This window comes from Diadema antillarum, unplaced genomic scaffold (genome assembly GCF_040938485.1).
Source record: "Diadema antillarum isolate AM-2024a unplaced genomic scaffold, OU_Dant_1.0 scf00000147, whole genome shotgun sequence".
Taxonomy (NCBI): Eukaryota; Metazoa; Echinodermata; class Echinoidea; order Diadematoida; family Diadematidae; genus Diadema; species Diadema antillarum.
The window spans coordinates 912,784-929,110 of record NW_027271036.1 but is presented as its reverse complement, the minus strand read 5'-3'; the positions used below and the strand labels follow the sequence as shown (position 1 = coordinate 929,110).

The 16,327-nt window shown below is 38.0% G+C and overlaps 1 protein-coding gene across 1 annotated transcript in view; it reads left to right on the top strand.

Moving 5' to 3' along the window:
* Positions 1-16,327, top strand: part of LOC139721685 (sodium/potassium/calcium exchanger 2-like) — a 107,926-nt gene that overhangs the window by 33,571 nt on the left and 58,028 nt on the right. The window contains exons 2-3 of the mRNA XM_071633015.1: positions 5,076-5,101; positions 9,868-9,874. Of these exons, the coding sequence (XP_071489116.1) occupies positions 5,076-5,101; positions 9,868-9,874 (33 nt within the window). The remainder of the gene's footprint in view (positions 1-5,075; positions 5,102-9,867; positions 9,875-16,327) is intronic.

Genomic DNA, 16,327 nt, shown 5'->3' with positions numbered 1-16,327 from the left:
GGTATTATGCATTCTAAGAACTAATTATTACATGTATGTATTATTATCATTATCATGCAGTCCATCATTAAGTGGAGAAATGAATTTGTGACAAGGAAATATACTTCAGAGCTGGATGATGTATGCATTCTAATTTGTTAATTCCCCTCCAGGGGCTTGCTATCTTGCGTAGGCGTTGGAATGAGTACCTCTTTGTGATAACCTCAGTATGATGGTTTTTGTGCTTTGTGCGTCGAGGACGTTTCCCGATTACCTGCTCATCAGTCAAAATCCAGCTAAGTTGCTCGTGGATTGTCTTCTGAGTACTTACGAAGTTTAAAGGATGTGCTTGATTATCACTCCAGTAGCGGAGACATGATGTCGCTCGCGTGAAAGGAGAATTCCTTGTGGCGTTGTCGCATGTGATGAGGAGAAGAATATGTGACGCTAATTGGCAGTCGAGAACATGACATCGTGGTTACACTGTTCAAAGTTGATTTGCACTTACACCTCTCCCAGATGCGATTGGGCACGCTGTGTTTGCCAAGTTTGTCCCGCATTGATTCCCTGTTTCTGGTACATGCATCATTGACGCGCACGCGTGTGCTGCGGGAAGCGCAACTTATCGATTTGTAACAAGGGCCTCCGTCTCTGCAAGATGTATCTATTTCTCACCAGGTGTCTCCAGATTGGATTTTGCAATAAACTTGAAGATCTATCCTTCTATCTCCTCATCTCTCTTCAAAGGAAGATTACAATTTGATACACTGTACCTCACTCTTTTTTTTGGGGGGGGGGGGGGGGACTTACACTTATTCTACAGGGAAACTTGTGATTGATAGATAATTGATGTGATTTCGTACGATTTATCGCAGCAGTTCTCCTGTAAAGTACCGGAATAAACTGACAAAATATATAAACATAGCATGTGAGAGAGTTTGCTTGGATATGATATAGTTTATAATGTAGTGATAACTCACACTTCTGATAAAATAGATAGATAGCATTAAAGTTGCATGCTACATCATATGTAAGTATATAATGGAAAATATGCACAAGACAGCCATCATAGGGATAACTGGACATGAATTGCTTCACAACTACAAAGTAAAATGTTACTGGATACAAAATTCTGATTGAAGTTATGAAGGGGGATTTTGTGGATACAGAGCTAAATAGGATGGAAATCAGGAAGTAAATATTTGGGATGAACACAAAAAGGACACTGAATGACTGTTCAAAACTTTGGCTTTGTCATAATCAGGCAGCTACATTCAGGATAGAGAAACCAAAGAAGCTATTGAAAAAGTGATAATCAAAAGAAGACACTACATATGAACACTACAGCCAACTAGTCAAAGCTGGTTTCTCCTGTGGAGTTATGAAGCGTCATGTTCAAACGTCTCCCCGCAGCCTCGATCATGATTTGATTCATCGGTTCAGACCCAGCATAGGGTGTTTACACATTCCCTTCTTTCCGGGAACGCGTGACGGTCCTCCATTAGGCAAAAATCATTCAGTATTGAATTTCACATCTCAAACCAGGCTGCTTTTGTGCTCCTTTGCGATCAAAGTAAATACCCATGCCAGGATATAGCAGCCATGCAGGAGATGACACTCACAAAAAAATGATGAAAAATACAAAAAAACCCTGAGGGAAGCTCATACTTTCAAACATATTCATATTTAGAATAGATCAATACAGGAACACACATGCACACACACACACACACACACACACACACACACACTCACACACACACAAACACACATAGTCTTTTTTTTCTTCTTTTTTTTTTGGCTTGGGGACAAGTACCAAAAGTATCCTGAGAATGTGATATCTAAAAACTTAATCATGATGGCGACAGTTTATATCTTTTCTTTGAAACTCTGTCAGCGTACTCTATGATAATAGGAAAACAACAACAAAAGAAATCACCTTTTTTGTTGACTCAGTTACAGTGATGTGAGTTAATTTATGTCAGTATACGTCCATCTGAAACTGACATTACCTGCCCAGGTAAGCCATACATGTCCCTTTTTTCACATGACCTAGAACGTTCGGACCCCGTCTGGAAATGTTGACTTCTGGTTTGCTTGCATATGTCATCACTTTTTCATCATCAGTCATTTTTATCCGTTTCCTGGGGACTATCACTCTGTGTCATTCTACTGAACATTTCATTTGAGTAGCCAGGACTCCAGACTACAGAATTTATCATTTATAAACTGGACTCCAATTACATGGCCAAATTTTTGTCCTCCGTAGGGGATCCTGCGTGGCTTCTTCAGTACGAGATCATCATTGGTAAATGATGAGTCAGCAGTTTCTGTCAAGATGGCCTTATTCTTTAGGCACTCAACGGGATGTTTTTGCATGTGTACATTCATGTAGGTCTAGATATCTTGTGTTTTAGTGATAAGAATCACTTTTTTTTAGTTTTCTTTGAAGTGATTTTTAACTTTTATTCATGCAGGCCCATCATGTGATGCTTTAAATTTATCCATGATGATAATTATCAACATATCAGATATGAATGTAGATTTTAGCATTTTCATGCGAAGTGAAATAAGATAGAAAACTCTCACATATGATGTTGTTTTTCCTTCCCTTAGCCAATACACACACACAAACATATAAACCTTAATATCGAAACATATGTGTATATATATTTGTATACACACACACAGACACATATTACATATCACAAACTTTAAAACAAAGTGTTCATGTACATTTTAATTTTGCAAGAGCCAAGATTTGCAAAATTAAAATGCACGCTAAAGTTCTTGCCTACATTCTATGCATTTAATGCAAGAGGATAATTAGCAAGAATCTCATGCTGCAAAAAATGCCATCAGCTCCAATTAAAGAAAATTTCATGCCGCGAAAGTAACTAGCTTTAAAATATATATGTCTGCATCTGTATATGATAATATATACGCATGTGTGTATACACATATACAGCCCATTTAGTATTTGGCAAGATCTGACAGTTTTGCAGTCTGTCTTCAAACAACTCTAACACACATCATCTCCTTGCCATGTAGTTAACACAGTGGCCAAATTCCATTTGAAGTACACGTGAGTTTGACTCATTCTACCAAGTAAATGCTGAATCTGTCCACATGGGGCTCCAGCCTCCGCCACACAAAACTGGAAATGATTTTTGTCAAAGTACATTTCACTCTGCTGCAGCTGGAAAGAATGTAGAGCCAAATTGTTACTCCGAGCAGAATTGTTTGTGTGGGATGGTCGCAAAGAGGATGGACTGATGTGAAGTCAGCTGAGTGAAATTGATACAGGTTTTTCTACCATTTGACGTCATCAATCCGATTCTTTCAAACCTCGGCTTATTTCCTCCTGAGTAAGGGGGGGGGGGAAGTTTCACTCTATTTTTTCTTCTTTTTTTTTCCTGCCTGAGGTAGTGTCAAAGGATCGTAGCTGCATGCAGCTTAACACATAATTTGGGCAAATCTCACAACAACAAAAGTTTTCCTTCCTTCGTGGCTCAGATTTTCGCATCAAGTATCATTGTGCTTTTATAGGGAATGTAATCGTAATGGTGTATTTCCTGTGTACGAACAAGATGTGCTTTGAAAAAAACCAACAACAAAAGAACGAGAAAAAAAAAATAGTATCTTGATAGAAAGTCTATGATGTACCGGTATTATGCAATGCTGTAGACAATAAACCTATGGGGGGGGGGGGGGGTAATGGGATAATGGAAGAGCACATTTAGTGAAGATTTGTATGTGGACCAATGGGGGACTTGTGTTGCAATGACATCATCACCTTATTTGCATAGGCCATGCACAACAGATAAGACAGCAGCCCTGTTTCCGTAGAAATGTGTCATTCAAAGTTAGGTTTGATGCAGATCTGCTCGTTTTTGACCGTTTTTGTTTGTTGGTTTATTTAAACTTTGTCTGTTCCTTCTGTCTGTTACATCGTACTCCCATCGTTTTAAACGTCAACTTGAAAGTGGGATGGGATTCTCATTAAGAACCCATCTCTCGTGCGATACCTGCTGTATGCGATCTCCATTATCATGTGGGTATTGTTTTAACAAATGGCTGGTTACATTAATGACGTTAGCAGGCTTCCCTGCTCCCGAGAGCGTTCCCACGATCCTTCCGAGGCTCTGTATCATCTTGCGTCCTTGTTGCTGTTTTTGTTGTTGTTGCTGTTGTTGTTGTTGTTGTCTGTTCTTTGTAAATGTGTCACTTTGAAGGAACTCGATGTTGCTTCTATACTATATAATGGAAGTAAGAGTTTTTGAGAAAACAGAAAATCAACAAAATGCTTGCTGTTGCAGTATAAAGCAATAGGGAACTATCGTTAAGGATAGCCCAGTTTTTCTTGACCTAGCCTGTGGATTCCACTACAACGGCAGCCATGTTTAGAGGGTTTTTTTTTATGAGTGTTGACGTGGAAATAGGTTGTATTTTCAACTCTGAGGTAGTGCCACTAGCTGCATGATACACTCAAACCCCAAATGATTGTGGACAACGAAATAGGTACTCATTTTCAAAAGAAATATATGTGTATATTATATATATATATATATATATATATACACACACACACACACACACACACACATATATATATATATATATATATATATATATATATTATATATATGTATACATACATATCTTGTTGCATCTCCTCCTTCCAGTGGCATTCTGAAGAAAAAAAAGATTATAGATAAACAGAAGTTTCTACTGAGACCCAGAAACTCGCTGAAGGGGAGGGGGGGGGGTGGGGCTGGAGTAGCTCAGAAGGATATTGCAAACTTCTGCGAAGTGCTCTATTTTGCCTGAGGTTGTTTTTCATGAAACATGAGTGTAGGCAGCTCTCCTTTTATCTATCCAGTTGAGTTTTGCTTCCAGTTAGTCACATATATATCACATCCCGTATGTAGCAAATCCTTTTGTGTTTTCCATGTGTCTTATCCAATCTGAGAGTTGTAAATGCTAGATGCTAGTTCATATACTCAGTGTCCAGTTCAGATGGTAGTCTTGATTGCAAATCACGTTCATCCATTCTCCATTGCACTTTTATGATTTCATCCATTTTGACCATTCAGATCAGACCTGTGGAGAACATTGAGGTGTTGTTTGGAAAAGCTCCGAGTGGTGGAAAAAAGGTATATCATGCATTTTCTCTTCCAGGAATGGCCAATTTGATTGCGCTGCATGCATTGATTTTTCATCAACTATGAGGGTGCTCAGAACACTGTGCGAGATGACAAAGATGTTACCCGGGAGATTTCAGTGCGTGGAAGAAGATGATGAAGCAATTACTGGATATATCTCTGTGGGAACACCAGTGAACAGATACGCCTGGACAAAACTGCCAGCTTCTGTGTTACAGAGATGCTATTCTGCATTTATATCGACATTATGAAAAATGCTTGTCGTCCTCAATTTGTTGACCAACCTTCGCTTCTAAAAAAATCAGTGCACGTCCCCAATGAATGGCTGCCTTATCATTACTCATACACATTTGACTGTCCTATTTTCATATTGTTTACATCAGTGGTCATCTTGCCTATGAAAGCCTTATGGAGCAGTCTTCATTAATTCCGATTCTTATCATAATTGTTTCTCATTAAGAAATGATCACCAGAAAATTTGATGCTCATTAAGAAATGATATTTAGATTATGACAAGCAGAGAAAATGAATGCAACACATTGCATTCAACACCAAACATAGTGTTTGAAATATCAAAAAATTCTGCTGTGCATGCAGCCAACAGCAATGGTGAGAATCAAAAAAGAAAAATTAAAGATGCATTTTTACCAAATTATATCTACAGTGCATTAAAACTGAGCAATGAGTAGCCCACATGTTTGAAAGAAGGAGAATGCATGTATGAAGGGAATGCAGATAAAACCAGTGCAATCCAGTCTGGTTCAGTAAAATGGGAGACACCTGACATACCGCCCACTGTAGGATTGCATGAGCACACAAGATTCCAGTCTATTGCTTGGCACATGTGAAAGGAAGCTCTCCTTGCATGAAGTTTCATTTTCTCCGCTTTTGATAATGGCCACTATGCAGAGCAAGCTTGAGACTGTCTTCCATCACCCAGAAATATTGACAGATTTTCGGGACTTCTCTTCCTCCAAGCATGCAGTTTTTGCAGTTATATTCTGTTTGTTCGTTGATCTTCAGGGGATATGTTAACTGCCACTTAATTACACAAGACATGGTAGCTGAACATAATTATATTGCAAGGATGCCAGTTTTCAGGCACAAGCCTGTATTCGACCCCTGGTAGTGTCAAAATTCAGGCACTTTGTGTGCAAAGTAGCTGCATGTAGATGCATTTTAGGCCCTCTCTTTCATTCTAATTGGCATTCCTAATATTGTATGTCCCCCATCCTCAATCACATCAGTGCATTCTTCAGAAAACTCTGTGAAACCTCAAGAGGAAGTCCTACTGAATGTCCCGTGGAATATCACAATTTGCTGATGTTGACCAGTATCTTCATGAAGGCAGACCAACTTTATTAACAGATTTCCCCAGGGCCTGAACCATTTGTGCCCTTGAACTACATGTGTATACTAGCAAATTAAAGTGGAAAATTATGTTCCCCTTGGGAGCTTAGGAGAATATGAAATTCTCTTGTCCTGCTTTAGTGGTTGAATGCTGTTTTCATCCAAAAAACAACTGTTTGCATTTTTTTTAATAAGAGCAATTTATAGTATTTATGCAATCAAAACCCATCCTTCATGATCTTGCATAGATGAAGTGAAATAGATTAATGTCACCTATTAACATATGCAAAATTTCTGTCTGAGCTTTTATGAGCACGCCTTCACGCTACAACGATCGCTCGTGTACAGAGTACAAGTGTTCCAGCTGTTACACACGTAAAGGTGATATGCAGCATTAATGATTATCCTGAAATCTTACTGAATAATTGCTGAAATTCATTACTTTAATGCATTAATTTGTTATGCAGTGAAGTTATGTCATGGGGTATTCTGACAAGCACTTAGGAACATAAATTACCGTCAGTGGAGACCAAGCTATCATAGACGTGAAATAAATCGAAATAATTTTCCTGATGCAATCAAGATATGTAAAGAATACAAAAGATAGAATTAGGTGTCTTTTTGAACACATGATCTTGTGTTACAGAGTCTGAATTTAAAATCCCTATAGGCTTAAAATGAAAATGCATGAACCGTTGGCAAACACACACACCGACTATTACACTTTGCCTTCAGTTCTAGGAATATGACACGCACCGTCTATGTTATTGACATTTAGCACTGAGAAGTACGTCTATGACTGACGTCAAAGTAGGAAAATTATGTAGTGAACAAGGTTAGCTCATAATTCATCTACTCTGTGCTTTTATCTCATTATTTGTATTGTATAGAGCAAGTCGGGAAAATTCATACTAAGACAATGCAGCCTACAAAGGATTCACATTCCCTATGCAACAATGCATTCTGTCATATAAAATCCCTACCAATTATCCCATTCTTGAAGTTATTAATGGGCTCACAACAGATGAAAATTATGGCAGAAATGAAGGTTCTGATTATTTACCACACCCGAGATATTAAGTGTAATTTTTTGATCTTTATCAAGAAAAGATTGAATTAAAACAAGTTCTGTTGAAATTCACATAGTTATTAATCCCAGCCTGCACAGCATATCCTGTGATCTGCTGCTGGCTCAATTGCTCCCCCCCCCCCCCCACCCCCTGGTGCTGCCGCATCAAGTGATGCATGTTCAGTAGTGTAAAAATCAGCACTCTGCATTGAGACTGATTAACCCATATTGGGCCAGCTACGGGATATCGCATGGTTGGCGTAAATCCCCGCAGAGGCCACATACGGGTATCCTGTAGTCGAAAAAGCAGTGCTGTGATGGAGCCAAGCATTAGAACCTTTTTGAATGACATTATCGCTGAATGAATTGTGTTTGATTTATGTTTCTCTTTTTTTTTTTTGCTAATAAAAAGCAGCTGTTTTCATAGCTGTTGGTTGGAATGCGCTCATGTGAAAATTTGGCAGGCTTCAGGTGTTTGTGCATGCGCATGCGCTTGTTTGAAATGGCTTGACATTTATAAAAGTGGGTGACACAACATTTGCTCCTGTGACATTTGCTCTAATCTTATTTTCTTCAAGGACTAAGGGTTAGGGTTAGGGTTGTGACAGGGTTTTAGGTTTAGTTTGATAAAAGGATGAGAGTTGGGGTTATGTTTGTGAGTAGAATTCATGTTTAGCTTACCATGCAGATTTTTCATGGGAGCATTCGTACGAGCAAATGTCATGGAACCATGTAAATGATAGTATTGAATTGATTTTCTAAGTGCTGGTCAGTTAGCGGTTTATTATGGTGGTTTTTTTTTTCATCAGTTTAATTTATTTAGGGGGTTGGTGACTCAAAAGACAGAGAGAAAATTTATCATCTAAAGAAAAAACTTATGGAGACAAAAAGAAAGTTTGTCATAAAATAAAGATAACCTGTGGGGAGAAAAAGAAAATTTAACATCAAATAAGGATACCTTGTGGAGACAAAACAATTTGTCATCTAAAGAAGATAACTTGTGGAGACAAAAGGAAAGTTTGTCATAAAATAAAGATAACTTGTGGAGACAAAAAGAAAGTTTGTCATAAAATAAAGATAACTTGTGGAGACAAAAAGAAAGTCTGTCATCTAAAGAAGATAACTTGTGGAGACAAAAAGAAAGTCTGTCATCTAAAGAAGATAACTTGTGGAGACAAAATGAAAGTTTGTCATCTAAAGAAGATAACTGGTGGAGACAAAATGAAAGTTTGTCATCTAAAGAAGATAACTTGTGGAGACAAAATGAAAGTTTGTCATCTAAAGAAGATAACTTGTGGAGACAAAATGAAAGTTTGTCATCTAAAGAAGATAACTTGTGGAGACAAAAAGAAAGTTTGTCATCTGAAGAAGATGTGGATTAAGGTTCTAAGAAGAAGCACACTTTTAGAAAGAATGTAAAAGGGAGAGTTGATTGATTGGCATTGTCATGTCAGAGTGCCTCTTTTCATGTTATGTTTTCTTGTAAAGCAGAATTTTACCATGAGTAACATTTGATGTAAACAGTCCAGTAAAAAGCAGTGCTGTTTGTTCTTGTTTTATAACTGTGTGACCAACTTCGTATGACTTGTATGCCACAACATACCAGTGACCTACTTCACTTCATGTAAGTCACATTCAGCAGAATTCCAGCAGAGCGATCCTTTTGATTTGAGTGTTAGCAGTAAAAAACAAGCAGTGCTGTTAGCTTCTCATATCACTCTTTTCCTGGGGCATAGCTTTTGCAACACAATCTGTAGTGACCTATTTAGTTGTGTCAGATCCATACTTTTCCTCGTTCCTTTTCCTAGTGTGCATGACTGATCAAATTATCCATCAAACACTGGACAATCATACTGATAAACTCTTGACAAAACTCTGTAGATATAGATGTCTTCACCCATGTGGGCCTTGTGAAGTCATATTGAATATGTACAGCTGTATGTATATGACATTATGGACAATATACATAATGCTATACAGGGGGCCCACAGGACTCGACATTAGCAGTGGCCAAGGGTCAGTAAAAGTTGATGTCAGGTCACCAAACTTCAAAAAAGGTTATCTTTTGGTAGCCCGATTGGGCAACTAAGATTAAAAATAGATTACTATGTTTCTTTTTGTGGTGGGGGGGGGGGGCACTACATTTATCTTTTGTGCCAGCAGAATTTCATATTCAAAGATTTTAGTGGCCTGAATAAGCCACTGGGAAAAAAACCCCCCAAAACTAGTGGGTATGAATGTGTATAAAATGTTAGTAGGGGGTCAACCCTAAGCATCTCTTAATCTCTTGTCTTGACCTCCTAGCAAACTAGTGACTCTGATCACGTGAACATGCACACAATATTATGCTTGCATAGCGCACATCACGAGCATGAAACTCAATGTCCCTTGTGGGTGGATGGGGTCCAGGGCCCGCATATGGGCCCTGGAAGCTTGAAGAGTTAATAGAATGCCCTCCTGTGCTGTCTTTAGCCTTATTTTTTCGAACATGTATGGCATAATTGAAGTCGGGCGAGATAAAAGCAGAATCTTAAGTGGGAGAAATATATCTTGGGTGGGAGGCACACAGCTATAGAGCAGAAGAAACTTAAGCTCAAGCAGGTTAACAAGAGATTTTGTGAAAATGGTTTCAAAGAAAGAGATCTCTTACCCAAAGCAGGAGAGTTGGGGTCTCTGTGTTATTATATGTATATGCATATTTATAACGTGTAAGTACTCTAATTTACTCCGCATATGCCATTAAATCTTGTTAACATATTTGCATCTGATGCAGACTGAAATGCTATAACACAGCAATACCAGTTGAATAAGGAATCTAATTTTCTGCCCCCACATGTGCCCAAATAAAAAAAAACCCCAAAGCAAACCAATAAACAAATACAAAAATCATGAAAGCAGAAAACCAAAGCGTCTGCAAAAGATTCACTGGGAAGTATCCCCAAATTGGCAACACGAAAAACCCACGCAATCACCTTTACGAGGCGTCTGTGTGGTAATGAGAGCCCAGCTGTCCCAGGTCCGTCCCATCCCCCGTCATCAGCCCCGTCGTCCGTGTATATGCAGAGCTCTTCAAAAGCTGAAAAGGTGGCAATTTAAGCTCTTAGGGCATTATGGGTTGAGCCTTCTGTGATATCGTGAGGGCAAATGCCCCCCGTTTTCTCGAAAGGGATGGCAAAATAAACAGACCATCATGTTTAGCTGCAGGAGAACAAGATGAAAATATGCCTGTGATGTGTTTTTGTACAATAATCAGATTCTTTATGGCTTTTTGGCAGTTTGAGGTATTAAGTGGAAACGATGCGAGTATTCATGTAGTGGCGCTGAAATACAACTTTAATGTGTAGAATTGTCTCTGTAGAGAAATGGACTGTCACTTCAGACTCTATTGTAAATTTTGGGAACAAATTTTTAGTAGGAGGACAGCAAATTGTCATGACCGTGTTGTTCAGATTAAGCTGTAAATACATGTAATTATCATTTTGTGTGCATAAACATATATAGACTCGTTGAAGAAAAGTTTTTTGTTGTTGTTGTCCTTTTATATATATTTGTTTAAAACAACCCATTGGATTCTTCAGGCTTGAAATACTTCTCCTCCCCATTAGGCACATTCTCTGAGGTCAGTAGCAATGTCTTTCCACTGTATGAATGACTTTGCAGATACTGTATGTACCAGTGAAAATAAATTGTTATCTTTATTATTTAGCACATCAGCAAATTATGTTGTTTTTTTAATTTACAATGTATTATATGGGTCTACAGTTATTGACAATATAGTAGTAGAGGAGCGCAGTGAACCTAGTATCACAATTATTATAGGACCAGACAATGCTGATGCCTTTGTCTGGGTTATATTGACAGGATACAGAGCGGATGCTGTTGCCTGGATACCTAGTGTTTCTACCGGAACCAGCATCTGTGAAGTGAAATTGAGTGTGCATGCCTGTGTTCGTTTGTGCTTTAAAATCTAGCTAGGTATGGCTCGTAAATGGCTAGACACTCTTGAAATTACACTGCAGCAATATTCTGTTTTCATGCTTCATGCTGGTTTTTATTTATTTTTTGTTTTTGTTTCCCCATCTAGTCTATATATTTTCTGAAAGTCAAATCTTAGCATTCAGGAGCCTTTTGAGGATCTAAATATTGTAGCAGCACAGTCTCTCTTCCTTTTGTTTTTGTTTCTTTATTTGTTTTATTTCCTTCGTTGTAAAAACTAATTCTGCGATGTAATACATACAAGACCTCAGCATCCCAGTGACATTTTGTTTTCATGGTTCTACCATTCAGTACATGCGCATAATATGTGGTAAGCTGATATACACCATGTCTGCTGCTTCCAAGCTGATGTGTTTACGTGATTTTCAAATTTGTTTTTGTTTTTTTTTAAAGGTGGTTACTGTATCCAGAAACTGTTCTGCAGCCTGCAGGAATGATATTTCTCAAATGTCATGGTGTAATTTGAAGTGATTCGTGCTAGGCACCATTATGGGGGCTCCTGTTGCAAAGGGAAAACTGCAGGTCTTGTTACACTTGTGTTGGTGCATAAGTTTTGAAGCAAGTTTTTGTCTAACCTTTAGTGTGCACATTTGTGCAAATGGGTGCATCGTTGTTAATCCTGCTCCCAATGGTATTACCCATATATGAACATTATAAGACTGATTGAATGAAGGAATTGGACAATCCTCACTTGTTGTAGCCCCTCATTGTGTGTGTTCATCTTCGATTTAGCGTTGAGATTTGGGTCAGGGAGGATACCCTGGTTTATTTGAGAGGATCATGTGAAAAATCTGCATTTCATTGTTTAGGGAAATGAACTATAAGTATATCTCTAGGTACTCTTGTGTGGCCACACATGCCCTATACACACAAGTGGTTTTGTATTGTTTTTATGCCAAGTTTTGTGCAATTTTGATATTTTGATAGGTTCCATGTTTATTACTGTATTTTCTTTTCAATAAAACACACACACACACAAAAAATCATGTGCAGGCCAATATGATTATCTAAAGAAAATGGATTTTGGAGAAAGGGAGACCTAGATATTACCTGCAGAACTTATCATAGAATTGTTATCAAAATTATTTTGTGCTGAAGAATAACAACAGAGACAACCAAAACATTGATATCAGTGCAAAAATAGCACTGATGGTTACTCCTTGCTTTGGAGCCACTGGCTACACAATTAAAGTTCCTCTTGCTTTTGCCGCAAATTGTGGTTGAAATCACATTGCAATCAGTGCGCAAATAAGATAATGAAATTCAGATGGAATGAACTTCAAAAGTAATAACTGTCAATTACCTGGATGGTTTGGGTGTAGGCTACAGAGAGATTTGTTTTAAATGAATTTTGCTTTATATGAATTTCTTCAAATAAATCACAAATGCAGGCTCATAAAACCTGTTTTTAAAAGCATTCAATACCACTTGTTTTGTCACATACATATCCTTAGATCCATAGAATCTTTGATATCATGTTCATTGTTCAATAATAACAGTATGGCAATTATTAAAAAGTGTTGCTTAATTAAAAAGATGGAACGATGAATGATAGAATGATACGACTCTGGACTCATTGATCATCCCATACCCATATAACTCGGAGAAAGAGAGAGAGGGACCTCCTTTTATATTGCCATTGGAAACGCAATTCCCCCATGTCATGATGGATGAGTGTGCCACTGCTTCGTTATTGATGCATACAATATATATTTGCATCCATCTAGATATGATCTTGAAGTATTGGCGATGGGGAAATTTTATTTTCTTGCAGTTAGGAGCTAGAAGAAAGTTTTGTAACCTATATTGAGTTTTGAGAATACTGAACATGCAGACTAGCAAAGGTATGAGATCAAAAATCTTGCTCTTGGTACGCTCATTCCTCACCTTGTTCATTTTATTGTGTATCAAAACTTGTGAGGTTCTTTAGGGAGAAGATGAACCGCTAACAGTGTGCCTAGATTGTATGAAAGATATTGAAATGTATGTACCTGGATAAAACTGATTGGCAATTATCACAGGATGCATACAGAGTGCTGCCACTCTCTGAGAAAGGCACTAACTTTAAAGACCAGATAGCGTGTAAATACCATGGAGGGGGGAGGCTGGCCTGGCTTGCATATATTTGAGAATCCCCGTGATGATTCGTGTACAGCGTTATCACTGATCTTTATGTAAGTACACACACAGACAAAGAATGTGGAATTCTGGGTAGCATGTTACCTTTAAAGTGATGTTGAGGAAATGACTGCCAGGCAGCAAAGTGTCATCATCATTGTGAATTAAGGGTGCTTTAAGTATACTGTAAAAGTGGATGTTTTCGTGCGACTAATTTTTTTTTTTGCGCTCAGCGGGGTAAGAAGAGTTTCACATGTTTTTAATTCCGCGGAATGAAGACATCAACGACTGGAACATATGGCAAGCAAAAATATTTGCATGCTTTTATATTTGCGCTAGTTTCGGGTTGCACTAAAATTTCAACACTGCGAAAATTTCTACTTTTACAGTAGTTCAAAAAGTTATACAACTTTCTTTGACACTTTTCAATAAAAAATATGATTGTGGTCATGAAAAAAAAATGAGTGGCTCAGAAGAATTATCATATGTTATAGGGAAATTTTAGATAGTTATGGAAGATTGTTTATTTGTGGTTTTAGTGGAAAGGGAAGTTCTGGTTGAAGTGGAGAGAGTAATTCTACCAGAGTCTCTCTGGATGAGCCATTAAAATCCAGGCCAGCCAATCACACCACACCCATTTGCATGCGAAATTTAAGCCGATTAGAAAAGCTCTTAAACTGTGATAGCTGAAAGCATTGAGTTAGAGTACATTGAAAGTCACATCACTACCATGTCTAAATTTCATGACTTGCTAAAATATTTGAGTATCACTTTGGGGGGAACAGACTGGGCAAAAGCATCAGTTTGACACTGGAGAATTCTCCACACGAATGAAGCAACTCATCTGTAATGATAATGTACCTCTAATCAAAATAAAAGACTCACTTAGTGTAATATGGAAGTCTTGCATTGACCTGTTCTAGTGCCTTGGACTTCCTTTCATAATGGGCTAAAAATAGAATTAGGAGATTGTGACTTGAAGTCATCATGAAGGGCACGGTGCTAAAGAAATAGGCTTCTTGACTTTCTTCTGCTTTCTGATTTGATGCTTAAATAACAATTTCATGCTGCCATTATGAAGTCATGCCAGAGAGATGATGATTTTTATGGTAAATTGACTGTCCATCCATTTGTACACAAGTCCTAAAATCCATGTAGTTTTTTTTTTTTTGGGGGGGGGGGGTGGTGTTATGAAAATAATTGAAAAAGAAATACTTTAATGTCATATGCTCAAATTTCATATGAACCCAGAGAAAGCATGAGGGTTGACCTGGTCATTTTGTAATCACTGGGATCATATTGTGTATTAAATAAATGTCAATTTAATTGAACATAATTGAATTTAAAATTCAACTGAGATGAATTATCAAAAGAAAAATTGTAAATCATACTGTCTATGTAATTGTTCTAACATTGTTCTAATGTGATTCACTTGATTCAAGGATTCATATCTGATACCCCAGGACCATTTGACAATCAGAATTAGTAAGACTACGTCAGAGATACAAATTGTTGTGGGTTACCTAGATGTCCGATTCCAAAATGCATCTAATTATGTGTTCGTCAACTCTTTACAGTCAGTCTTGTAGGTTAGCACCTATGCAGACAGTTGAAGTTTGGAGGTGGAATTCTGCTGTCTTAAACTCTTTTTGTGCCACGATTGCATGCCCGACTCAGTCAACGGCGTGCCAACTTTGTATATTCTGCTCAGATGCACAAACCCATCCAAACCAATTGATAAATTGCCAAATGCCGCAGTACAATGAAAGTGCTTCTCGCGATTCCATTCCTGTCACATGTAGCATGCATTTTATGTGGTGATTGACTATAAAGGGGTTTTCCCTACTGGATTTGTGAGATTATTCAGTTTCTGTCACTGTTTTGTGTGGAAAAGCCATGCCTCTACAATAATGTAGCTACTGGTCGTTTGAAAAGAACAAAAATCTCCGGTTTGTCGTACAATTTTCATCAAAGCAAAGCTTGTTAGTTTCTCTCCAACTTTGCTCATTACATGATTGGGGTAACAAAAATCAGTCAAAGTCACACAGATTTGAAAAATAGTGTTTTCCCAAAGTATGACTACATTGCTGTCTCAGAATAATGTGGCACACAGGGGGTTTACACAGTTGCACTTAAAGAGTTAAGGTACTGCATTTCACAAAGAATTGTCTGTCCACAAAACCATAATGAGAACACTTGCTCCGTGAGCTTGAGTGCACTTGTGAAAGACAGATAAAATAACAAACATCCTGCGGGATCGATAGCTTTATGGATGGAAGCACCATAATGTTATGAAAGGTGCTGCATCGGACAACAGGGTAGGATTCTTAGAAGTGTGTGATAAACACTCCCTCCCACCTTCAGAAAAAATACAGGACAAGCATAGAACTTGCAGAGAGAAGTCATGAACAGTTTAGTGCCACTGGCAAGACTTAGAATGAAAAAAAAAAGCTTATGTTGTAATTTGATATGGACAAAACTGAAAAGCAAGGAAGATCTCAAAAGAGGGAAACAGATCAAGGTGGAACATCATAACTGTTCACCTGCATCACAACTCTACCATGTCTCTCCCAGCTAAACGGCTCTCAAGAAATGTTGTATGTAAAATCACCTGCACAAAGCACTGTATTGTGACTGTGAATTATGTGAT